Source organism: Talpa occidentalis, unplaced genomic scaffold (assembly GCF_014898055.3).
Source record: "Talpa occidentalis isolate TD23 unplaced genomic scaffold, MPIMG_talOcc4v2.1 talOcc4.5, whole genome shotgun sequence".
In the NCBI taxonomy this organism is placed as follows: domain Eukaryota; kingdom Metazoa; phylum Chordata; class Mammalia; order Eulipotyphla; family Talpidae; genus Talpa; species Talpa occidentalis.
Genome location: NW_023604861.1, coordinates 45,194,365 through 45,219,840, shown reverse-complemented (window position 1 = coordinate 45,219,840; position 25,476 = coordinate 45,194,365). Strand labels below are relative to the sequence as shown.

Genomic DNA, 25,476 nt, shown 5'->3' with positions numbered 1-25,476 from the left:
TTAGCGTGTTTGGTTTCTTCTGAGGTGTCTCCGATTGACTGGCCTACCATCTCACTGGGTGCTTCCCCAGCTTTTCCTTGGTATACAAGCATCCCTGGTGTTTGTGTGTCCAAATGTCCTCGTTTTATAAGAATGCTAGTCAAATTGGATTAGACCCACCCTAATAACCTCATTTAATGTAACCAAAACTTTATCAAAATTTCAACTTAATTTTAACTTTAATTCTCCAACTTAAGTCACACTTCTGACTGACATGCTGGGGTTAGGGTTTTAAAATATGAATTTGGTGGAGGAATACAATTTAGCTCTTAACAGCAGCTATCCTTAAACATGTTTTTTGTTTTTTTTTAAACTATTTATTTATTTATTTGTACAAGCACTGGGTACAGTCAGAAGCGTGGGAGGGTGAGAGAATTCGCCAGAGCCAGAGCGGAGAACAGAACAGGCAGACGGATGAATTACACCGCTGAGGGGAGCAGAAGCGTGGCGGGAGAGGTCTGAGCGCCATGTGGGACCCTCGCCGGTGGCTGGGGAACGAACCGGCGCTTCGCAGCCCAGTGCTCAACCGCTGCGCCACCAGGGGAGGCCCCAAACATGGTTTTTATACAAAGAAAAAGACTACTCAGAAATTTGTCTTTAGGTATGAGGTACTGACATATAAAATACCACGAAGTGACACTTGAAAATAGTAGGTTAAGTGAAAGATGCCAAACACAAAAGGCTACACGTTACACGTTACAATTCCGTTTATGTGAAATGTTCAGAATAGGCAAAAATCATAGAAAGTATATTACAGATTACCAGGGATGGGGTGGAAAGGAATTGGGTGACTGACTGCTAATGGGTATGAGCTTTCTCATTTGGGTGATGAAAATGTTCCAAAATTATATTGTGGTGATTGTTGTACAACTTCTGTGAATATATTGAAAACCACTGAATTGCAAACTTTAAGTAAAGGGTGAATTATAGCTCAAGAAAGATGTTTAAAAAGATATTTAAAGAGGAAATAAAGAAAATACTCTTAAAAAAAATCTTTGCTTTAAATAGTTAATTTTCAATTTATTAAGTCCAAATTTTAATGTACTACTTAAACCCTAGGTTTTAAAATTTATTAATAGCTCTTATAGTCTAGCTTTATTATAGTTATTATTATCTAGAAATGTTTGGTGAACTTCAACAGTCATCTGGAATTAACCTTCAACTACCTTTAGGTCTCATTTACATATTATTTAATGAATCCTCTTCAAACATTTAAAACTGTATTTATAAATGTAATGCTTTATTCCATTTATAAGTTCTTCACATATTTGACACCTTCCTGAATCCTTAAATAATTATTTAAAAATTAATCATAGAAATATGATGAGCCTAAAAAAAAACATAATGAGCCTAAATTTCTCAGCTGTTTTGGGGCTGTCCATAAATTAAATTCATAAGATTCCCACTTAAACTTAGAAATCTACATCAATTATCCAATTTGCATTTTAAATTTTAATTAAGGTTGTCATTGAATGAAGCCAAAGTCACTGACATATTGTTAGTATAAAAAAAATCTGATATACAGAGGGTCTTTTTAAGTTTATGGTTATTTATTTTACACTTTTTTCTTTTTAATTGTAAAAGATTCTGGATTTAAATATGCATATGCTTTAAATAGTCCAGGTAAACTGAGATTAATTGGACCACAGATCTTGGTAGGTTATGAGATCCGGAAATATAGAATTTCAGAATGATTCATTTCTCTGGTCTAACTATCACATCTAGTCCATATTTATAGTTACTTTGTCTTGAGCTACAAACAATGAAGCAAGGTATTGGATTCAAGTTACATACATTATCTGTCAAAAACCTGCAGCTTTCCTCCAGGTAAATCACTTGATTAGTGATATCCACTGATAGACCTTGAACAATTTGCTGTTCTTTTGTTTTGTATTAGGAGGCAAAAGGAATAAAATCCCTGTGCTTTCTGTCTGTCTTTGTGGCAGCCCAGATAGAATAGGGGAATACATCTGTAGCCTAGAAATGTTAAGTATTTTCTTTTTTGAGCAGTGCTAATATAGAAAAAAAAATCTCTTATTAGATTTCATCTTCTTTGATTTCTCTATTTTAGCATGCTTTTGGTTTAACATCAAAGAGTATTCATACTTGACCAGATATTACACTAAATATTGTCTATCTATTTAAAATGACTTCTGCTTGAGAATATTGCACCTGGTGTTTTTCTCTGACTTGCCCTCACAATTTCTAAGGTCACCATATCACATATTAATCCTGTTTCAAAATTTTGCACTTTTCTCTGTTTACTCACGCAGTAGGCATAGGAGAATGTTATGCCAGAGAATGTTATGTTATGTGATAAATTCTGGGGTTATAAAAATAAATAACTTTTTCTTGAATAATTTAAGGAGTTTAAGTTCTTAAATGAGGGAGACTGATACATTAATAGAAAATCATAGAATAGATAGTACCTGCTCATTATCTGTCTTCTTAATAGTACATGCTCAATATCTGTCTTCTTCCATAGAAAAGGAGGGCCTTGTTTCACAAGGGCAAGGACCTTGTTAGCCTTATTCTCTGCTGTTATCACTATCACCTAACACATGATAGCATTCAGTATTTGTTAAGTAAATGAGTACATGTTCAAGATAGAGTTACACATAGGGAGCTTTTGGAGGCCCCGAAGAAATATCTGCCTGGTTTTCTGTGTGGCTTTTGGGATGGGGGGTGTGATGAGGGTGTCACTTAAGAGCTATCAGAAAAAATTCCTTGGAGATGAGTTTGCTCAGAGTCCTGAGAGAGAAAGGAAATTAAGTCTGGTGAAAGTGGGATTGGGGGGTTTCTTAGGAGTTCCCATATAATTGTTGAGGTATTTCAAGTACTTCCCGAAAGCCAAGCAGTAGGTATGCAGCAGAGAAATCTTGAAGGGCCTTGTAGACTGTGTATTTATATAGTCCCATTTCAATATCTATAACAATATGCCTATATTTTACAAGTTTTCCCGTTACCTCTATTACACCAGTAATTCACTGATACAGTAGACTACATCTCGTTTGTTATTCAGGCTCCCAGCATAATGATGGGGGTTGAGTCGCTCTGGAAAGTTGCTGCAGTAATGAATTCATGGATGGATGGATGGATGGACGAAAAGTAACAACAGTGTGAGCACTGTGCAATTATTCTGGCTAAGAATGTCAGGAAAGGAGCCCATAAAAGCCTGTGCAGAGTAGTCAAGGGCAAAGCAAAGGGCAAGGTTAGTGTCATATTTCAGAAATAAGACCAGAGACGTGAATGTGGGTTGTTTCAAACGTCTTTCCTAGCAGGAAAAGGAAGAAATCTGAAATAAGCACTTCAGATGTGATTAGGATTTGTAATTCTCAGGTCTCGAAGAGAGCAAAGGGTCTGGCTTGTTAGCTATGTGACACCTGGACAGCGAAGAGAGTACAGGTACTTCAAATACTTCCCGAACGCCAAGCAGTAGGTATGTAGTAGAGAAATCTTGAAGGGCCTTGTAGACTGTGTATTTATATAGTCCCATTTTAATATCTATAACAATAGGCTTATTTATTTTATTTTATTTTTTACAAGTTTTCCCTTTACCTCTAATTACATCACTTAATAGAGGGTTGCACTCTGTAGCAAGCTCGGCAAACACGGGACAACAGGGCGCCGAGCAGGTGGTGATACTTCCCCAAAGTGGAAAGCAGGCCGTGTGCCTGGGACTACGCGGCTGTCACCCGCGCGAAGTGGCCTGGCGCTGGGCACTCGAGAAGAGACCTAGCAACCACCAGCCCTGCGCGCGAGCGCGGAGACCCCGGGCCTCGAGAGGGCGGAACGTGAAAGGCGGGCATTCTGGAGCTCGCCGGACCCAGTTTCCAGTCGCACCCGCAAGCTCCCGGCGGGCGGAGGAGCGTCCCCTCTCAGCCGGTAGGGCGGCCGGGCGCAGGGCTAGCGACGCAGGGCTGCCCTCCATGGACTCCACGCTAGCTGGGTAATCTCAAACTGCGGCGAGGCTTCCAGTTCCTCCCTTCAGTAGGCGGTTAGGAGGCGCAGCTATCTCCGGAGGCGCCGGGGCCAGTCCCTTGGCCCTCCGATCACAGGCCCCGGGCCCGAGAGGACAGCCGCCCGCCGCGTGACTGTTGAACCCGCAGGAGGAGGTCGGCCCCGTCCCCGGCGAGGTGAGCTGGGGGTGCGCGCTGGGCCCCCACTGCCACTTCCGGGACACGCTGCGGAAAGCCGGCCGGCCTTGGGGACCCCCATCTTTTCCCGGATTGGTTAACTGCGCTCTTCATGCGCTCCCCTCACTGGCCATTGGCTCAGACACACCGTCTGTCACCTGCCTCCCTGTGGGATCGAAGTCGCCAGGGGAAGCGTTACTCGGGCTCGGTTGGGAAGAGGTGGGTCGGGCTCTGGAGCCCAGTTTATTGTAGGGGGGCCCCTACCCCGGCGCGAGCTTCCGTCGCAACGGCCGAGAAAGAAACCAGTAGCAGGACGGAGGGCAGGGGTGACAAGAAAGTGAAGGATTACAAGGAAAGGGAGACACCTAACCCTGGCAACGTCCAAAAGGGAGCGAGATAGGAAGGCAGGCCTCTGAGACAGGAGTTGTAGTCCCTGGAGCAGTGACAGTGGAGGAGGAAAGGCCTAGTTTCTGTCGTGGGAGAAGAGGCCTTGCGGGAGATTTTGATGGCCTAATTGTTTGGGGGATCTAATTTATTTGATGAATTAGTCTAACAGCATTCACCCGAGTTTTCGCTGTGACTTTGCAGTCGAATTGGGAGACGAGCAGCCGCTGCTAGCGTCAGAGACAACTTGCTAAATAATTCAACTCTCTTTTATTGCTTCAGATGGGCAACTTTCAAAAACACAAACCATTGAAGGATGGATACCATTGCATATGTTAAAAACATGTTGAAAGGAAAATAAGGTATTCCCTTTGATTTCATTGTGATTAATTGTACCAAAAAAAAAATTACCTTTGAGGAAGAGCTCTTAAGTTTTGAATATTGGACTAGCTTGATTTTATAGGTTTCAAATTTTTAAATCATTTAATCCAAAAATATTGCTGCTGTGCCTACCAAATATGCGCTTTACTAATGATGATCTAGTCCTTACTATTCTGAAATTGGAAATCTTGCGTTTTCAGTATGTTAATTCACTTTTGATTTTGTAATTTAATGTTAGAATAAGCATGAAATTGGATAGTTGATTATTCATACAACAGTTTGCACTTGCAGGCAAATTTCACTGTGTTTAAGATAGTTTGCTTATTAAACCCTGAGTCTGAGTTAGGACAATTGCTTCACTGGTAATCACTTGATCCTCCAGCCTCTATTAAATCATGTGACATACAAGAATTTGTCAAGGAACAGTTTATTTTTATTTCTTCCACAGAATACTCAAATTAGCTTTTAAAGATAGACCTGAGCCTATCCTGGAAAATTCTGATTTAAGATTGGGGATGACATCTGACATCTGTATTTTTTTTTGAAGGTCCTCAAGTAAGTTTTAGGTACACTCCCAGTTGAGAACTGTTGCTTTTAAGACTTACTAAATAGATGTGTTTAAGAAATTCTAAAATATTTATGAAACAAATAATTTTCTCTATTACCTCATAGTTTAGAATTAAGCTGCTGAAAAATGACATTTAAGTATAATCCCAAAATTGTGTTTTGCCTAGGCAAGGTCAGGATGTTTCACTGGCTTCGGAAATTTCTGGGACTAACTGTTCCAGGCTTAGAGATAAAGTTTGGTATGGAGAGACACAAAGTGTTTTCATGCACTCTCACAATCCTCAGAGCCAGGCATGGAGTGTTGTTTCCTGTTAGATTTCAAAAGTTCCTGTTAGGCTTTAAGGAGAGATCAACTCCAAGTCTGTTCAGTAGATACAATGGGCTAAATTATTTTTACCTCAACAAATTGGGGGGTGGGAGGTATTATGATATTTATGTTTTATTTTGGGAAGAATAGTCTTGCTGGAAATAAATGTAAATAGTAACTCTCCCAGTAGCCTTTTGCATATTAAGTAAAGATTGTGCATAATTTAAGTTTAAATTTTGTATGCTATTTGGAACATCAGTGAGGGCTTTTAGACCAACTTAACCATAGAGCCAAATAGGTAAAAAATGAAATAAGCACTTTGTATTCAGATATAAGAAATGTGCAGTGAAACTGTACCTACTCTGCCTTACTGGCTTTAGGCAGAGAAGTACGTCCAGTTGTATTCTATCTCCTCGAAACTGTTTTTCATTTTATATGGAAGTTGTTTACTACAGATTTAGCTTATGGGTGTAGGAAAAAAATTTTAAATGAAAATTTAAAAGCTGTATGTTAAAAACGTGGAATCATGTGTAGTCCATTACTAATACCTTGAATTTTGTATATGTGTTGTTTGAAAAGAAAGCTGGGAATCTCAGTATGAATCAGTTTAGATCTAGATCAGATGGTGTCGGTGAAGAAACTTCATCTCAAGACCATAATCATCATGAAAATGAGAGAAGATGGCAGCAAGAACGTCTCCACCGAGAAGAAGCCTATTATCAGTTTATTAATGAGCTCAGTGATGAAGATTACCGGCTAATGAGAGACCATAATCTTTTAGGCACCCCTGGTAAGAAATGGGTTAAAGTGGAGACACCTTTTTCATCATTATAAGGAAGAATTTCAAGATAGGAAGAGCGTTCCCCCCTCCTTATTCCCTCTTCTAAAATATAGTATAGTGATTCCATGAGTATAAGAACTTTTTAACATAACAAAATAGAAAATCACTGATTTACTTGTGAATGTTATAAGTTAAGAATACTAGGTGTGGAGCACAGTTATACAAATACCAAACTAACATAGGTTAATAATAGTGTTAGATATTACATACATGGTCCTATTTCTCTTAAATAATAAGTAATATTTGCACAAGTAAAAAATTACATAAAACCCAATTCTAACTCATTTGACAATCTCTATTTTGAGTAGCTGTAATAAGTAGCTGAATTAATAACTCCCAAAAAGTCTAGTGTGCTCCAGAATTTTTTCAAATTCATCTTATAAATGAACTAATTGAAACTTATAGTTTGTATATTAGATATTTGTGTACTGTACACTTGCATACTGTATATTCATGGTCCATATAATGAACTATTGAAGTAAAATTTAAGTAAATATTCATTTTTCTCTAGAAATATTTCCTTCTGAATTTCTTTTCAACTGTGACAAAAATCTAAAAAATTGTATCTTACATATTCCTAAGTGTATTAACTGAGAGCACTTTATTAAGTTATTCACATTAAATCTTACTTTAATTTTCATAAAACATTAATGAAACACTATCAAAATTATATGTGTTTGTATCAATTGAATATTTTTAACTATCTTCAATTTCCAGAACAATAGAATGCCTTTTTCAGATTGGTAAAGATTTGTCTTACCCTTCATTAGTGTTACCCTTCTCATAAAACTAAAAGATTAACTTAAAAAGATTAATTTAAAAATTTTAATTTCAGTGAGCAATTTTTCATTGTTTTAGGAGAAATAACATCAGAAGAACTACAACAGCGGTTAAATGGAGTTAAACAACAACTAGCATCTCAGCCTGACTTGAGAAATGGGACAAATTCTAGAGGTACTGTGCCCGCCTTTCCATAAGGAACAGGTTTGATTGTAACAGTTGCAGAAATGAACTTGCTGGGTCTTATGTGTTTATTTTAATGTGTTCCAATTTCAATGTGCTATTCATATCATACTTATATATTATGTGCAAAGCAGTACAGTTAGGCAATATAGGATGGTTATGTTGAATTCGGTGTTTGAGTACAGAGCTATGTTACACACAGATTGCCTTCAAGGAGCGCATATATAAAAATAGTGTACCATTAAGATAATTACCATCAGGGTTCAATTCTAGAATGTATATACTACTTTTTTTTTTTAAGTAATATAACTAATCTTAGCTCCTAAAAATTTATATGGATCGATATTAAAAAACTGAGTTAGGAAACCTGTTCTTGTCATTTTGTTTTTAGTTTGTTTTGTCACTTTATTGAATAAATACTAAGTCACAATATAAGAACTTCATATTAAAACAAAGTGTTTATAAAAACAATTCACACTTAGCAGAAGTTAACTGAATTCAAAGTAAAGTCAAATTTAATGTCTGTCTTACCAGATCTATTTCCTTCCCCAAAGCTATTCATCAATATGTAGTTTCACATATTATGTCAACATTGTTATATTAGTTAGGAAGACGACTATAAAAAACCTTAAAATGCTGTAATTCAATAAAATAGTTTATTTCTCTTTAATGTTAACAGTTCAGGGAAGATAGGTAAACTTTGCTCCACAAATCCTCCTAGTACCCAGGCAGCTAGTAGAGTAGTTCTACAGCTGTGCTGTCCAATGCTATGGCTACTGGCCTATCTCTGACTGTTTAAATTAAGTAAAATGAAATTAAAATTCAGTTCCTCATTCATATTAGCCACATTTAAGTGATTAGTAATCACATGTGGCTAGTGGCTTCTGTATTGCACGACACAAACATAGAAACATTTCCACTATTGCAGAAAATTTCATTGAACACTATTGCTCAAGGGTATTCTTTTTAGACTAAGTTAAGGCACAACCACATCTAGGTTCCAGCTGTCAGGAAGGAGATCCAGGCATCAACCTGAAAGTGAGATGTTTCAGTTCCACAGCCATTTCATTGATGAGAACTTAGTCACATGGCCATATCCAAGTGCCAGTATGTCCACATGACCTTTGCAGTGCATTTCAATGAAAAAGGATTTTGTTAGATGGTAGTGAACTCTTTCACATAGACCACAACACTGCATTTTAGTAATGAAAGAACGAAGTAGCATTTAAAATGACTAATCTGATCTGCCTCTTATTCTCATCATTTTCCAAATTAAAATGGAAATTTCATGTTAACCCTATATCTTTTTTATGTTTAAATATAAGCTGCACTGCAAATGCAGTGCCAGTTCATTCCCCGGCCGCCGTTGAGGGTCCCACAAAAAAAAAAAAAAAAAAAATACGCTGCACTATATTAGTGTAACTGTTAATACTGGTTCTTTGAATATGTTTTGTTTGAAAATATACTCATCACATGTAAAATAGCTATGTCTTTATAATATGGCTCCAATTACTGTTTATTTTATTGATGCCAGCAGCTGATTAACAGCTTCAATATTTTAAAGTTGTTTTTTTTAATGAAAGATTACAGTAATGAATGAAACCAGCGCAAACTCATGTAATAGCTGTCTTTGAGTAGAACAAACCTTAAAGTATGTATAGATAATGTGCCTTTAGAATGCTTTATCATTGAGTTTTATACTTTTTATAATCCACATAAAAATGGAAAATTTCAGCTTCCCATAGTAGCAGTATTATACTCAAGGAAGTTTATCTGGGACACAATTTTTTCTCAATTGATTCATTCAGCAGTATTAACTGAAAGTCTGATTTGTACCAGAAACCGTTATAGAGGCTGGGGTAATAGTGCATAAGACAAGACAAAACCTTTGTCTTCATGGAACTTACAATTCTAAATGAACAGAAAATATATTTTATTATGTATAATGGATGACATTTTTTGAGTACATCCTATGTGACAGGTGTTGTACTGATCATTTTATACATATGGTATCTTATCCTCATGATAATCCTTTGAGGGTTAAACTATTTTTATCTCCAATTTATAGATAAGTATATAGCCTTAGAGAACTTAAATAACATGTCTAAATTTTCCCATTTTCACAAAAAGACAGATAATGTGGCTCTAACATTATATAACATTAGATTTCTTGAGATACACATTTTTGGCAGTTCCTGAAATAGGATAAAATTGCTAATGTTACAAAAATACCTAGTTGTAAAAAATGTTGATTGAGTTACCTTTACCAGAAGGATTCCACAAATACAAGCTGCAATATATATGTCTTGTCATTGTATTTTCCTGATATTGCCATAAGAATAAGGCAATTTAAATGTACAGTTTTGGTGTTAGATATATTTCTCATTTACCTTACTATTTTGCCAATAACAGGCATAGACAAAACAGGTGTAAGAATTTCTTCACATCTTTGCATAAGTAATATTTAGATTTTATAATTCATAAGTATGTGTTATATATAATATGTTTATAGGACTGAAGACTTTTTTTATATAAAGTTCAGTTTTTTCATTCATTGAAATGCTCAAATGTTCTTAACTATTTCATGTAATAAAAACTTTATATAAATGTTTGATAAAAATCAAAGGATAGAATTTTGGAATTGATTTAAGTTGATTTGATTTGCCTTCCAGACTCAGAAATTCCTAGAGAAAGTTCTAATGAAGATTCTCTGCTAGAATGGTTGAACACCTTTCGTCGCACAGGAAATGCAACTCGAAGTGGACAAAATGGAAACCAAACTTGGAGAGCTGTGAGTCGAACAAACCCAAACAGTGGGGAGTTTCGATTTAGTCTGGAAATCCACATAAATCACGAGAATAGAGAATTTGAAATTCATGGTGAAGATTATACAGGCATTCCACTTTCAGATATTAGCAGAGCTGATACTACCGATAGGCAACAGAGATCAACTAGTCCTGTGGCTAGGCGAACAAGAAGCCAAACCTCCATGAATTCCAGTGGTAGCAGTTCCAACATTCCAAGGACTAGACTTGGTTCAAGGGGGCAGAATTCAGTAGAAGGATCTTTCTCAACATTTGGAAGATTAAGAAATGGAGTTGGTGGAGCAGTTGGCAGTCTTAGTGCTCCACCTGCTAATTTCGGTAGTCACACAAACCAATTAGGTAGTAGTGAACTCAGGCAGAGGGAAGGGCAACGATTTGGAGCAGCACATGTTTGGGAAAATGGGGCTAGAACTAATGTTACAGTGAGAAACACAAACCAAAGATTAGAGCCAATAAGATTAAGGTCTACTTTCAGTAGTCGAAGCCGTTCACCAATTCAGAGACAAAGTAATTCACAAAGGGAAAGCAGACCTTTACAGCAAACTATTAGAAGAAGATCTGTTAGGAGGAGAGGTATAGCTCGTGTCTTTTTAGAGCAAGATAGAGAGCACAGAGGTACTACATATACTCCATTCTCTAATTCAAGACTTGTGTCAAGAATAACAGTAGAAGAAGGAGAAGAACCCAGCAGATCTTCGACTGTAATACGACGACATCCCACAATCACACTGGACCTTCAAGTGAGGAGGATTCGTCCTGGAGAAAACAGAGATCGGGACAGTATTGCAAATAGAACTAGATCCAGAGTAGGGCTAGCTGAAAACACAGTTACTATTGAAAGTAATAGTGGGGGCTTTCGTCGAACTATTTCTCGTTTAGAGCGGTCAGGTATTAGAACCTATGTTAGTACTATAACAGTTCCTCTTCGTAGGATTTCAGAGAATGAGCTTGTTGAGCCATCATCAGTGGCTCTTCGGTCAATTTTAAGGCAGATCATGACTGGATTTGGAGAACTGAGTTCTCTAATGGAAGCCGAATCTGAGTCAGAGATTCAGAGAAATGGTCAGTATTTACCAGAGATGCACTCAGAACTAGGTAACTTAGGCACAGTTCATAGCAGCAGCCTAGAGAATGAAGGTTCCTCTCAAGACAGGCAGGCCCTAGAAAACAGTACTGAAATGCATGGTGAGGATGACATGACCCAGCCTCATACCCAAAATGGTGATAATAGAGATGTCAGGCAGCTACGAAATTCAAATAACTTAGTTGAAACTGGAACACTACCTATTCTTCGCCTTGCTCACTTCTTTTTACTTAATGAAGGTGATGATGATGATCACATACGTGGTTTAACCAAAGAGCAGATTGACAATCTTTCCACCAGGAACTATGAGCATAGCAGTATCGATAGTGAACTAGGTAAAATCTGTAGTGTGTGTATCAGTGACTATGTAACTGGAAACAAGCTCAGGCAATTACCTTGTATGCATGAATTTCACATCCATTGTATTGACCGATGGCTGTCAGAGAATTGCACTTGTCCCATCTGTCGACAGCCTGTCTTAGGGTCTGGTTTAGCAAACAATGGTTGAAGTGGAATGATTCAGATGTTACATTTTAATGGAGCTGAGTATTCAAGCACTGTTTTGTTGAATTATTTGTGGTGAGCAAACAAGGATGAGATATAGCAGATAAGTATAGTTTGAACTATTTTTTGTGTGCTTTTTAAAATTGTTTAGAAGAAAATTTATATAAAATTTAAAATGCAAATGTTAAATTATCCAAAAATACAGAGTAGTTATTGCTAGAACCAAATAACCTTTAAGATACTTTTATTTTGGTCATTTTGTCATGCTAAGCACTTTTGTATTTGCACTCTTCAGTTGATTAAACATCACTTTTCATTTTCTTGATAGTACAGCAAATTTGAACGTTTTCCAAGTTCCATAGGCTTAATGCTTTGTCGAGATATTGGTGTCTAAATAAGTCTTTCATTAATTTCTTATTTTAAGGACATTAACTTTTCATGAAAGAGTGTTCATGAATGTTTACTAAATGTGTTTAAGTTACTTGAAATGTTAAATTTAATATGCAACATACCATATGTGTGTGTATATATAATTTTAAGTTTAAAATATTCAGTCTAGAATCTGCCAGTTTGGTTCTTATTTAAACTTTTAGGCTATTACTGCATATGGCACAATATTTAATATTTACAGGATCATCTCTGGGAAGAAGTGGGTTAAGATATTTAAAAATAGAGAATTTACTGACGCGTCTCTGACAATCTGACTTATTAGACAGCAAGCAATATATGATGCTGAACAAGTTTTTACTGAGAAATGAAACATGGACATTTTAGAACATACAAGCTATTAACTTGAATTCAACTTTTTTGTGACATTTTTGAAAATGCAAACAATTCTTTGGTTTATATTAAGTAAGGTATACAATGTGCATGGTTTCTCAAATTTAGTTTTAAAATCTAACAAGTCTATAAAGAATCAAATGTATAGATAACATGTTAAGTTCACTTGGGGGCCAAAAACTCCAAATAAAACAAAAATTCCTTAAGAGAATGTAGAATTTATATAAACACGAAGTATGCACTGAAGATCTATTTCTATCAATAAATATTAAAACAGAGTTGTATGTGAACTTTTCTATTGGTCCACTGTAGTTTATTCAATCAAAAAATACTTATTTTGTATCTTTTGGGTCAGAGGTACAGGTATTGAGGATTCAACCCTAGGACAAACTCCCAGTCTTCAGGGGAAAGACATACTTGCTCTTAGACATTGAAAATCAATTGATAAGATGAATTATTACTTGGACTTTCTTGTTTAGGAATACAGTTTTCCTGTGGTGATACTACTTGGGCAGAATCATAAAAGTGAACACCTCAAGGCCAGGTTTTGTAAAATTTAATCTCAAGATTTAGTTTTTCTTTGCTGATTAGTGATTATATTCAGTTCACATTAGATAAGATGCATCCATGGGAATTATTGGGGAGTGCATTAAATAAACCTGGAGAGAAAGGTTATAATAAAGGTCATGACTGGATTAAATGGTTTATGTAGGTCAGTTATGAGATACAAGATGAGGAAGTTTGAAGACTTTAAAGAACAGACTGAGGAATTTTTACTTTGCCATTAAATCATCTCTTAATGAATTTTAGTGGAATACAATGCCATTTTTCATATTTAAGGAAGATTAATGTGATACAATGTTCAGAGTACAATGGAGTGCAATGAGATGAGAAGCTAAAAAAAATAAGGGAACTACTGTCTTTTTTTATTATCATCATCACTGCCATCAGTTATCTAACCTAGGGTGAAGGCAGTGAAACTGAAAAGAAAGAGAAAAATATAAAAATATTGGAAAAAAACATTTGATTTCTAGTTCCATATGAAGAGATAGGAAAGAATCATATATTCACAGAGGAAGAGACAGTTACCTGATAGGGGAGAGCTGTTCTAAGTACCAAGCTATGCTAATTTAGACGATCTTATTCATATGGCTTACGCACTCATTTCGGTGTTACCATTTGCCTCCAATATGACAAGGAAATTCAACACATTTCTCATATGGACAGTTCCTCAGGAAGTTTTATCATGCCTGGTCTGATGAGTTAGGAAAATCAAGAACACAAAAGGGAGAATGGAAAAAGGAAGGATAAAAAAACACATTGATTCTTTGACTTAGACTTTGCAAGACATGGAAAGCCTAGCATTTGAATAGAATCCAAATGGGCATTTGAAATAGAACTAGATTGTGCTTTATATAGGAAGTTCCCTGAAAACAACAGGAAAACTTAATTTTGTAATTTAATATCTTAGTTGGGAATGCAGAAGTGCTTTCTTTAATATTTTCATGTCCAGCCCAGTAAACAAGACTGATAACAAATAGAAAGACTCATCTATAAGTTCTATTTAGCAATGATTATACCCTTTGTGGTTCCAATATAGAAAGAGTTTAAAATTCTTCATTTGAATTTTATGTTTCATGACCACAGAGGTTGTCCTTTCTCATGTTGCTATCTTGCAAACTTCTATTTCCAAACTCTTAATTTCCCAGCCACTTTTCCATGTATTTTAATCCATTAACCCTGTCTGTTTACCCTGTCTGGTATTTAAATCCTCTTACCCTGTCCTGTTTCCCCTATTTTATAGTTTCAGGTAGCATACTTATCACCTGTACATGACTGTCTTCAACCTTATGAGGTTATTTTCCCTTCATTATGTAACATGAATTTATAATTTAACCCTCCAAGATCTTGAAGTATTATTGTCACCATAGTAGTAGCAGAGTTTAGTGAGTCAATCAGAGGACCATTTGCCTCCAAAGTTTGTGCTCTGCCCACTACATTGCATTTTGGAAAAACGTGAATGCATTTCCACAAAAAGAGGGGGAAAAGGAAAATATAGGGGCCAACTCAGACTCTTCAGAGATTTAATGCTCACAATAATACCAAAAAAATGTGCTGTGATTATGGATCCCCAACTATCAAAAGGACAGATATATTCATGCCCTAATATTCTCATAATCACAGAAAAGAACTCACAGTCTTTAGAAATTTATCAAACAATTATTATTGATACCTATAATCACAGTCTTTGAACATGGAACATTTAAACCTGGGAGGTTTAAATTATAAATTCACGTTACAGGGCCTCCCTGGTGGCACAAGGGGTTAAGCACAGCACTCTGAAGCTATCCACAGCCTCCACAGTCGAAGTTCTATTCCCTGCTGGCCAGGGAGCTACCCACATGGCGCAGCAGACCTCCTGTCATGCTCGCTGCTCCCCTCAGCAGTGTATTTCAGTCAGCCTGCCTGTTCTGTTCCCCATTCTGTCTCTGGTAAATCCTCTTACCCCCCCCACACCTCTGGCCTGTACCCCAGTTCTTGTATGCATAAATAAATAAACCTTAAAAAAAATTCATTACATAATCAAAGGAAAATAACTTTATGCGACTGAAGATAATCATGTACAGGTACTAACTACGCTACTTGATGGGAAAATTCAGTCTAATTTACTCCTTCCTGAGGACATTTTTTTCTAATTTTGTAACTTTGTTATATCTTTGTGATCTCTCCTAATTAACATATGCAAATATATCCTTTCTGTCTTACAAATGAAGAGAGAGGACTATTCCGGAAAGATATAAAATAAAAAAGGTATTAAAATGATGATGTCCAGAGAAGAGGTGAATGAGGCACCTGAAAATGCTATATTAAGGACTAAAGTCATTTTTATGAATATTACTCCCACACAAGAATTTATAGTGAATGTCTAATCTTCCTGCATCTCTCTGTTGCAATAATCTTTGGCCAGAGGAGGAAAAAATTGTGTAGCAATAGCACTCCATGTAAAGGGGATAGTTACTCCCTTCTCAGTGACAGCAGGCTCATCTGGAGTTTTCCCCCATCTTGTCTAGCACAGGAAATCAGAGAGCAGGATTATGCAGTCTTACAGGAGGTGATTTCCCAGGAAGTCAGATGAATCTGTCACTGAGAAGGCAAAATATACCATGTTCAAAGGCTGTGATTACAGATATCAGTAATAATTGATTCATAAATCTCTAAAGATGGATTGTGAATTCTTTCCAGTGATTATGTGAGTTCTTTCCAGTGACTGAGAATATTAGGCCATGAATATATCTGCCTTTTGGATATTTGGGGATCCATAATTACAGCAAATTTTATTTTTATATATTATCATGAGCATTAAATCTCTGAAGAGTCTGGGTTGGCTCCTATGTTTTCCTTTTCCCCTACTTTTTTTCTGGAAAATAAAAATACTTTTCAGATGTATTTTTCTTCTATTAATGTTTCATTTGAAGACAGAATTTCCTCTTGGTGGACCAGTACACACATCCCTCCTCATGCATTTTATTGCAAAGATGTTGCTACTTAACCACAATCCAACTATCTTCTGTGCAGTTCTTCTCAGCAGTGGGAACCTCTATGGTGTTCAATCCTTCATTTGCTTGGAATTTGATCAAGTTTAACTTATTCCTTCACTGTTGAGCATATGGGATAAATGATAAATGCAACTTCTAGGGCCACCATCAGAAAGGACGGGGGAGGATTTCCACGTTGGTGCTGATGGTGGTGGTGGTAGTGGGTGGGGGAAAGGGCAAGTGCTGAGAGCCCTGAGTGTCATAATGTGGTCCTGTTCATCTCTCCATTTATGCTCTAGAGCGAAACTCTCTTCTCCAAAGAACTGTGAACTCACTGAAGTTAACCTTAGCACCGAGAATGATTCCTGGTACATAATAGGTCACTCAGTATATATTTAATAAGCAAAAGCATAAAAGTTTCAGTGTATAGGTAGATCCTGGCTTACAGATAACTTACACATTAAGAGCTTGTTTATAGGACTTTTTTTTTTTTTTTTTTTTGAAACTTAGAGCTCATTTACCATAGAAATAATATATGTTGTGGTCTGAGGCAAGAGGGGAAAGGCTCCCAGGCCAGCCCACAAAAATTTACATTACCCAGAATGTTCCTGAAATACCATTTAAGAGGAGTGGAAAGCAGAGTAGCTTGATAGTCTTGCAAGTTAACAAAACAGAACAAGGATGAAATTGAAGAAATATCTTTAAAAATTCATCTTAAATGCTAGTACTCAGACTGTGAAGTCTGCCTCCCTCAAATTTCAGTTTGCCTTTTCTTCAGCCTATTGCAGACACTGTCTACTCACCACAGTTGCTGAACAGGGTTTGCATCTCTGCCTCAGGCCACCCTGCTTGGCAACTGGTGGCTTTGGTTGTATATGTTCTGTTTTTTCTGGCCTCTCACTGTTTCCATCTACTCTCTCGCTCCAACCACCAGAGAGTGAGAAATGCGCTCCCCCAGCCAAAGGGGGAGAAACAAGCTGCCATTCTGACTGGGGAGGGAGAACAGAGGAAGGACACTGGTGGTTGCTACCACCTAAGTAGCCAGGTTAACTCTTTCACAGCTTAATTCTGAATGCACCTGCACCATTAACTATATTCAAATTTTTTTTTGGACAAAAAAGATTTAAGCTTAATCTCAAAGAGTGTTTTTTCTATGTGATTGTCTTAGGAACTGATGTTAGCATACATTTAATATAGCATTACCATGACGCTCTTAAAAGAGTTTAAGTGAAAGAAGGTGTTTAGCTTTCTTGACTGAAGATATCAAGGGAGACAATTACCATGTATACCTAAGGGAAGTGTACCATATCCTATGAAATAGACTAGTTCTCATGAGAAATAAAGGATAATCTTGACCCCTCAACAGGGGGTGAGGATGACAATTACAATTACAATGAGTTTATAATGTTGATTCCAAATACTCAGAATGTCTTTTGTGATCTGGAGAGTTTAAATTATTTATCTAAGCTCACATGGCTGGTTAGAAGCAAGGCAAAATAGCTTTGTATTTTTAAAAAATATTACTTTATTATTTACAAATAATTTTTCAAAGCTCTGACCTCCTGTGCTCATTGTCAAAAGATGCATATCTGTTGGTCTTAAAATGTTAATGACCCACATTCAATATGAGGAAAAGACTTCTTTTAACCTATTCAGGACAAATGTTATGAGTCAGGGGCTATTTTTCTTTAGGACTTTGGGGAAGTTTGGACTGATTCATCATCCTGCTGTAAGGATTCAGTACAGTTTCAGAGCTGGTTTGGGAGGGCTTATGTCTCAGCTCTTCAATCTTCTGTTTCTAATGGTCTTTATTCGCTTTTGCAATAATTTTAATAGTCTTTAATTAGAGTAAGGCAGGTTTCAGATGAGAGAGAGTGATGGGTGTGAAGAAGATGTATTTTATTTCAGTATTTCTCATAATCATTCAGATAAAAAACTTAAGATCATATTTCCTACCACCATACTACAGTGAATACTTGGAATATATAAAGATTAGGACATCCAACCAATTATATTTAAGCCCCAATACAGACTCATTGAATTTCAGATCCAGGAAAATGTTTTCTAAACACATCCTCTTTGGGCCCCCATGCACCTGCACTTAAAATTTCTCACTCAGTTAACTGCCAAGTCTTTGAAAGACAAAAGTTCTTATTTCCTTTTCATTACACATTCAATATTATGTCAGCTTGTGTCTCTGAGAAGCATACACTAAGACAGGTTTATAAATACAGAGATTCATTGGGAGAACACCTGTGAAGAATAGAGGAGGAGGGAGCAGGAATAGGTGAGAAGAACCTCCAGACTTCCTTTAGGCCTGACACCTAAGAAGGGAGATTGGCATGGAGGAGGCAGGGTAAGAGACGCTAGAGAATGCAGTGTAGTTTTGAGAGAGCCTTTCAGAGAGGCTGTGAGTCCTCATGGCTGATGGAAGAGTTCCCAACTGGGTAGTATTGACCCAGCTCCGATACTTCCACAAGCTCAGCGATTGGCTAGAGGTAGCCTGGGGGAGGCATGGTCTGGGCCTTCAACCTGTGGCACATCCAAAGGTAAGACAACTGGACATTGTTAGTCAGTCATGCTCCCCACAACAGGTTCTCTTCAGTGGTAACCTCAATGGCTGCCACAAATATTTAGCATTCTTCCAAACAACTGCGATTTTTTTTTTTTTGCATGGAAGGACTGGGGTGTAGGCCAGAAATGTAGGGAGTGAAAGAATTCACCAGAGACAGAGTGGGGAGCAGAACAGGTGGATTTTACTGAAATGCCAAAGGGAGCAACTAGTGAGGAAGGAGAGATCTGCTGTGCCATATGTGGGTTAGCTCCCTGGCTAGGGATTGAATTCAGGCCATAATGCTGATAGTGCTGAAACTTAACCCCTAGGCCACCAGGGAGGCCCATAACTGCAAATTGATCCTGGTTTTTTCTAAATCTTTCTTTGCTCTCTGAAACGATCAGTACCCATTTTCTATTCCTTAATCCCAGGTGCCATCAGGTTAGTTAACATTGCTATGGCTCATATCTTTGCTTTCTCTTCTCCAATTTAATCTTTCACTGCTATCCTTTGAATCCCTTTAGAGTTTGCTATGCCAAAACCCAGAACTGGGACTTGAGTTGGCTATGAGCAGGGTGATTTCTCAGAGGCAATTTGCAATGGTGATTAGGAACACAGACTTTGTTGACAGATGTCAGCTCAAGGCCCTTGTGCACAAGTAGATCTTGCACAGATACTTTACTTTTTGGTCATCATTTTCCTTATTTGTGAAATAGGATCATAGTCACATAGGGTTAAATGAGATAATGCATGTATACACTGAAAGTCCCTGGAATTTAATAACTGCTTCATAAATATGAGCACAAAATATTGTTAACATTTTACCCAGCCCTCAACTTTATGAGTAAAAGGATTTTTGTTGCTGACTCATATCCAATTTGTGATGCATTTGGCTTATCCTTGAGATACTTATTCATTAGTTGTTCTCAATATCTGCCAGGGTGATACTGATATCTCTCTTTTTCCTTCCTAAATGCATTAAACTATTTTTATTATTGCTCATTGACCCTCTTACTCCAGCTTTTCTACAAAGTCTGTGCTTCTGGGGAATCAGTTAAAGGATTTTTAGTGATACTATGAAGCAAGAGAAGCTTGCTTGTATGATTATTAAAATATTTCACCTCTGAGCTTTTACAACTATTACCACTTCTGGATTCATAGTCATTCCTTTATTTTCAAGAAGTTGTAATAGTCACAAACTTTTGATCCTGATTTCATGAATACCAATATATTGAAAGAAAATATGAATTCTCCAAATCTGATTATGATCCTAATTCGATCCTTTCCCATAGCCAGTAATCTGGAAGGGAAGGAGAGGGAGCTCGTACTGATCTGGAATGCTAATAGGACTATCTATCCTGCATATCATCTTACATTTTTCTTACATTTCATTCATTTGCTTATAGAGATTTCTTGCTTGTGATTATCTCATTTGATATTGCAAACAAGTCAAGAGTAGGTTGGATAAAAAGTGCTTACATTATTCAAAGAAACTGAAGTACAGGAAAGTGAATAATTTGCCCAAGTCAACTAAAAGGTTAGGGACAGTGCCAGCAAGAGACCATTAATTTTCTCCAAGTTGATAACTGGAGGCTCTTCAGCTTGGCTAAACTGTAGAACATGACAGAATAGGTTACTCCCTCAGATTAAGGGTGGAGTAGTTCTGACCTCTCTTCTGCCATTCTGAGATCTAGGATCAGCAACATACATCGGCAGCATCTCTTTGTGCTCCCAGTAGAGAATAAACAATCAGTCCCCAAAGCTTCTAGCAGGTCCCCAACTGGGACACTGGATAGCAGTCAACTGACTTGCAAGGGATGAAACCAAACATTTGGGTAGAGAACTTAATCAGGTACTTAATGGGCATCATATTAATCATGAATTATTATTTTAGGAATCTAAGCCCTCTTAGTTATACTACTCAATTTAAATTGTTAATAATGCTATACTTCCAGGGATCAGAATCCCATAAGTGGTTCAGCATATTTGATCTATGTTAGTTGCCTCAGGTATAATTTAGAAGCAATTTTTTGTAGACACAGGGTTTTTTTTTTTTTTTTTTAGATAGTGTTTTAATGTAGACTTGAATGTTTTTTCAGGTTTGCAAGAATGTTAAATTTGAGCTCTTCCTTCTCAAATAAAATATTCTCAATTTTCTTAACCTCCTACTCTTTCATCTTTTGTCACCTTATTTTTGCTTGCTTAACATCAATTTTGACATTCATTTAGGGAATTACTCCTCCAGGTGGTTCTGGTGAGGCTGCCCATCATCTTTTATGTCCAGTAGGGTGCAAATGTGACCAGGTTCAATCAGCCTGTCTCTCCCAGGGGTCATGTTGTAAGTGCAGCACTGACTTTACAAGAAATCACCAACTTGTTTCCCAAAATGGTCATACTCTTTTACATTTTTGCCAGCAATGTATAAACAGAGCCAGTTACATAATTTGCTGGAAACTGTGCAAAATAAAATGTGGAGTTTCTTTTTCCAGAGGCAGTAAATATAAAGCTGTTTTCTTCCACAGTCTCTCATTTTTTTAAGTAGTAAGCAATAGAATTAAAAAAAAGCAATAGAACTAAAATATACTGATAACATTTGTAACTGACTTAATATTGCTTATGTTTTCTTTTTTCAAATAAAGGTTTAATATAAATTAATACATATACCTTGTAGCACAACAGACACTATAGAACAGTTTTTGAAAAAATCTGGTAATCTGGTGCTTTGATAATATCTATGCATGTATATATATGTATTTTATTATTTAAAATTTTTTTTTGTTGCAGTCCCATTATTTTACATCCTTGCTAGTGTTTTGACAGAATTCCACCCCCACCTCCAGGTGTAGTTACCGTAGCCCTCCCTCCACCAAAGTACCCATAGTCCACCATAGATCCATTGTTTTCTCCCTGTTTTTTTCCTCCTCCCACTCCCCCACTGAAAACCTAAGATCAATGATCAGTTTTCAAGGGTTGGTTTTAAAATTGTCTTTGTGTGACCCTTCCACCCTGTAAGTGACACAACCTGGTATTTATTTTTCTCCTTCTGGCTTATTTCACTTAGTATCATTCCTTCCAGCTCCATCCATCTTGTTGTAAATGGCATGAGTTCATCTTTTTTGATTGCTGAGTAGTACTGTATTATGTATATATTCCATATATTCCTGATCCACTTCGTCTCTTTTGGGCCATTTAGGTTGTTTCCATTATATCAGCTATTGTAAATAGTGCTGCTATAAACATGGTATTCAAGATGATGCTAAGACTGCTAGATTTTTATCCATCTGTTTCCTTTGCTAGAAGGACTATATTATGAAATTAGGGACTTTGATTAATCTCTATATCTCTGAAGCCTTTAATAGCACCCACATATAATAGATGTTCAATTTGTTCAACTAACGAATGAAATAGGAAAACCTTCTATCTGTTTTCATATAATGGGTGTGAAGAGGGCTACTGGATTGGGTTTCCTCCTAGGTATGGAAACTATTGCAACTGAACATAAGAATTTTCAGACATTTTAGAGCTGGTGAACATTAGCCTTGGCAGTTTTATGAAAGTTACCTCCCACAGCAGAAGTACTCAGACAAACTTCTGTCAGAGCTTCCTTCTTATGAAAAGGAGTTTGAAGAGTGTGAGAGGCAGAATAATGGATCTCCAAAGATGTTCACAGCCTAATTCCTAAAGCCTGTGAATGTTAGCTTACATGTAAAAAAATGGACTGTGTGCATTTAAAGAACTTAAAATGAAGAAATTATCCTGGATTTGTGTGTGTGTGTGTGTGTGTGTGTAAATGTGTGTGAATCTAACCACATCTGTCCTTAAAATGAGACACCTTTCCAATTCAGGTCAGAGAGAGAAGATGATGTGAAGAAGGATCAGAGAGATGCAGCAATGCTGGATTTGAAGGAGGAAGAGGTGACAAACCAAGATAATATGGTTAGCATCTAAAGAGTAAAAATTCAAGAAAGAAGTCCTTCAACCCCAGAAAGTTTCCAGAAAGAAATATAGTCCCATCATCACTTTAATTTTTTGACTTGTGTTGGAAGCCTAAAACCAAAAATTCAAGTGTTTTCCACTTCAAAGAGATACATGCATGCCCATGTTCATTGCAGAATTATTTACAATTGCCAAGAACTTAACATAAATGATGAATGGATATACAGTAAGATACTATTCAGCTATAAAAAAGGATGAAATTCTGCCATTTGTATCAATATAATGATTGATTTCACACTTGCGCAGTATATAGAGAAAGCAAACAAACAACGAACTAAATAAAACAAACTTTTAGACTATATGATCTATTAGTGGTTACTACTAGTGAAAAGGGGGATGGATAAATTGAGTAAAAGAATGATTGCATAGTGACAGAATTGGACTTTTAGTGGTAAACATAATGTAGTATATATTGATGTTGATTTTCCTATGATGTACATCTGAAACTTATATAATGCAATGTTACTTAAATAAAAAGGGAAAAATAAATTCATGTGTTTTATAACCCTTCAGGTTAATACAAAATTAATATAATGAACTTAAGGTTATTTTCTAGATTTAAGATTCATAATGCTAAATTGTTGAAGGGGGAATTGGAATAGAATCAGGAAAACAAATCAAAGGTGAGGGTTATTAAATATGGAGATGGTTTATCAAAAAGATTGTGAAATCTCTATTTCCAAGGAGCTTATAGGTGTATGAGACCTGTCTGGAACTCAGTCTAAAGTTCCATCACCCAAGAGTCCTAGGGATGAGCTAAATAAATTTCTTCTCCCTGGAGTCTACTAAAAGGAACCCAGTTGCAAAAAAAAAAAAAAAAAAAGGAAAGAAAAGAAAAAAGAAAAAGAAATAAGAAAAGCAGGATTTGGAACAACTTCCTTCTGAAAGTTCTGTGCTTTGGGGTTTTAGATGAAATGTTCAAATTGAAGCAATTTAAAACATTCATTTCCTATTTTCTAAGAGATATGAAATGTCTCATGAATATATAGATACAGAAACAACATAGCCATTGATATTATGCACAAACTGAACCTATCATTTGATTTTAGTGATTGAGAAGACTGCATTCAAGGCCCACCCAAGAGTCATTTGTAATAGGAAGTATTTTGATTATATCTTAAGAAAACTCCCCAGGGGAGTGCAGGGCTTTCACTCTGCAAATCAATTTTCACACAAATGGAACCCTCTTCAGGGATCTGTTTTGACTTGCTCAATTCAGGTCCCCACAGAGAGGGAGAGAATTGCCGTAGATTTTCACTTGAAACTTCCCCCAATCCTCCACCCTGTACTTCTATGTGTCACCTGCCTTTGGCTTCGAAGAAGTCACACTTGCCTTAAATAATGACTAAAAGGTCTTGCTCTTTGGTTGCATGTGTTTTAGAAAGTAAAATGTACTATCAGCTGGACTGTTGATGATTTCAGGAGAAGCTACTCAGTCATGTGAGGTGAGGCTTTCTCTGAAAGTAATCAGTAGATTTGCTCCTTTCAAGAGTTAGCTTTCCTTTCTGTGTGGCACAGGTAAGATCTTGTCTGTCTATTTAAAGGGGGGTGGGTTGTTTGAGAAAGGGGCTAGGGGCCTCCCTGTTGGTGCAAGGGGTTAAACGTCAGCACTATGAAGCAATCTGCAGCTACTGCAGTATGAGTTCGATCCCTGGCCAGGGAGCTGACCCACAAGGCACAGCAGACCTCTCCTGACTTGCTTGCTGCTCCCCTCAGCAGTGTATTTCAGTAAGTCTGCCTACTCTGCTCCCCACTCTGTCTCTGGTGAATCCTCTCAACCCCCCACCCCGGCACCTCCAACCTGTACCTCAGTTCTTGTATGCATAAATAAATCTTTAAAAAAAAAAAAAAGAAAAGGGGGCTGGCTGTGGGTACTTAATGTCATAATGGCTTCTCTTGCACCATCACAACATTCCTCATCTTGTGTACCAGCCAGTTTACCCTTGTAGAATATAGTTTTGCATCAGCCATGATAATACCTTGGAGCTGTTGGATCTGTGCCTGAAAGTCCCTGTCAGTCAGGAGAAGCATTTATGACAGCTGGATGGTGACCTACAAATAACCAGTTACACAGTCTAGAATTCCTAGACCTTGGACAGGTCCAACCCCATTTTATCCAGAGGAAACTCAACGCCAGAGACCCAGAGACTCTTGTCACTTGCTTTCTTCATGTAGTGGGTTTGAAGGGGGTCACTGGGTTGGGTTTTCTCCTATGTATGGGAACTTCTGCAACCGAACATAAGAATTTTCAGACATTTTAGAATTGGTCAACATTAGCCTTGGCAGTTTTGTGAAACTGTTACCTCTAGTTCTACGTGTGGGTCTGAGTCCAATGTGCTTTAGGGCATGGTGGTGGTCTAAGCTGGCTTCTAGCAGGGCTGGGAAAAACATTTCAGAGGGGATCTAGGATCTTGATTGAGAACACATTTTTTGGAGCCCAAGAGATCTGGATTTGAATATTAATTGCCACTTATAGGCAATGGGACCTGCAATAAGTTACATAAATGTGCATTTACCTACTAAATCACTAAAATGTCCAGAATTTGTCCTATTCCAAGGGAAGAACTGGTTAATTTTTA

General features: G+C 37.1%; 1 protein-coding gene and 1 non-coding gene across 7 annotated transcripts; both read left to right on the top strand.

The window, feature by feature from the left end:
- The first annotated feature begins 1,887 nt into the window (after window positions 1-1,887).
- On the top strand, window positions 1,888-2,011 carry LOC119260022 (small nucleolar RNA SNORA31). The gene has a single exon (XR_005128662.1). It is a non-coding gene; the product is annotated as a small nucleolar RNA SNORA31 (small nucleolar RNA).
- Window positions 2,012-3,895: 1,884 nt separating this feature from the next.
- Window positions 3,896-23,386, top strand: RNF6 (ring finger protein 6). Of its 6 annotated transcripts, none has more exons than XM_054701512.1 (7): window positions 3,900-4,175; window positions 4,842-4,921; window positions 5,389-5,495; window positions 6,394-6,604; window positions 7,514-7,609; window positions 10,291-10,409; window positions 11,090-12,031. In XM_054701512.1, the coding sequence occupies exons 4-7, from the start codon at window positions 6,412-6,414 to the stop codon at window positions 11,234-11,236; spliced, it is 555 nt and encodes a 184-aa protein (XP_054557487.1). In that variant the 5' UTR covers window positions 3,900-4,175; window positions 4,842-4,921; window positions 5,389-5,495; window positions 6,394-6,411; the 3' UTR covers window positions 11,237-12,031. The 6 variants fall into 6 exon arrangements, with proteins under 6 accessions (XP_054557485.1, XP_037382950.1, XP_054557486.1 ...); XM_054701513.1 differs by lacking the exon at window positions 11,090-12,031 and adding an exon at window positions 22,747-23,386 and having other exon boundaries at window positions 3,901-4,175; XM_054701510.1 differs by having other exon boundaries at window positions 3,896-4,175; window positions 6,398-6,604; window positions 10,291-13,090.
- The last annotated feature ends 2,090 nt before the right edge of the window (window positions 23,387-25,476 follow it).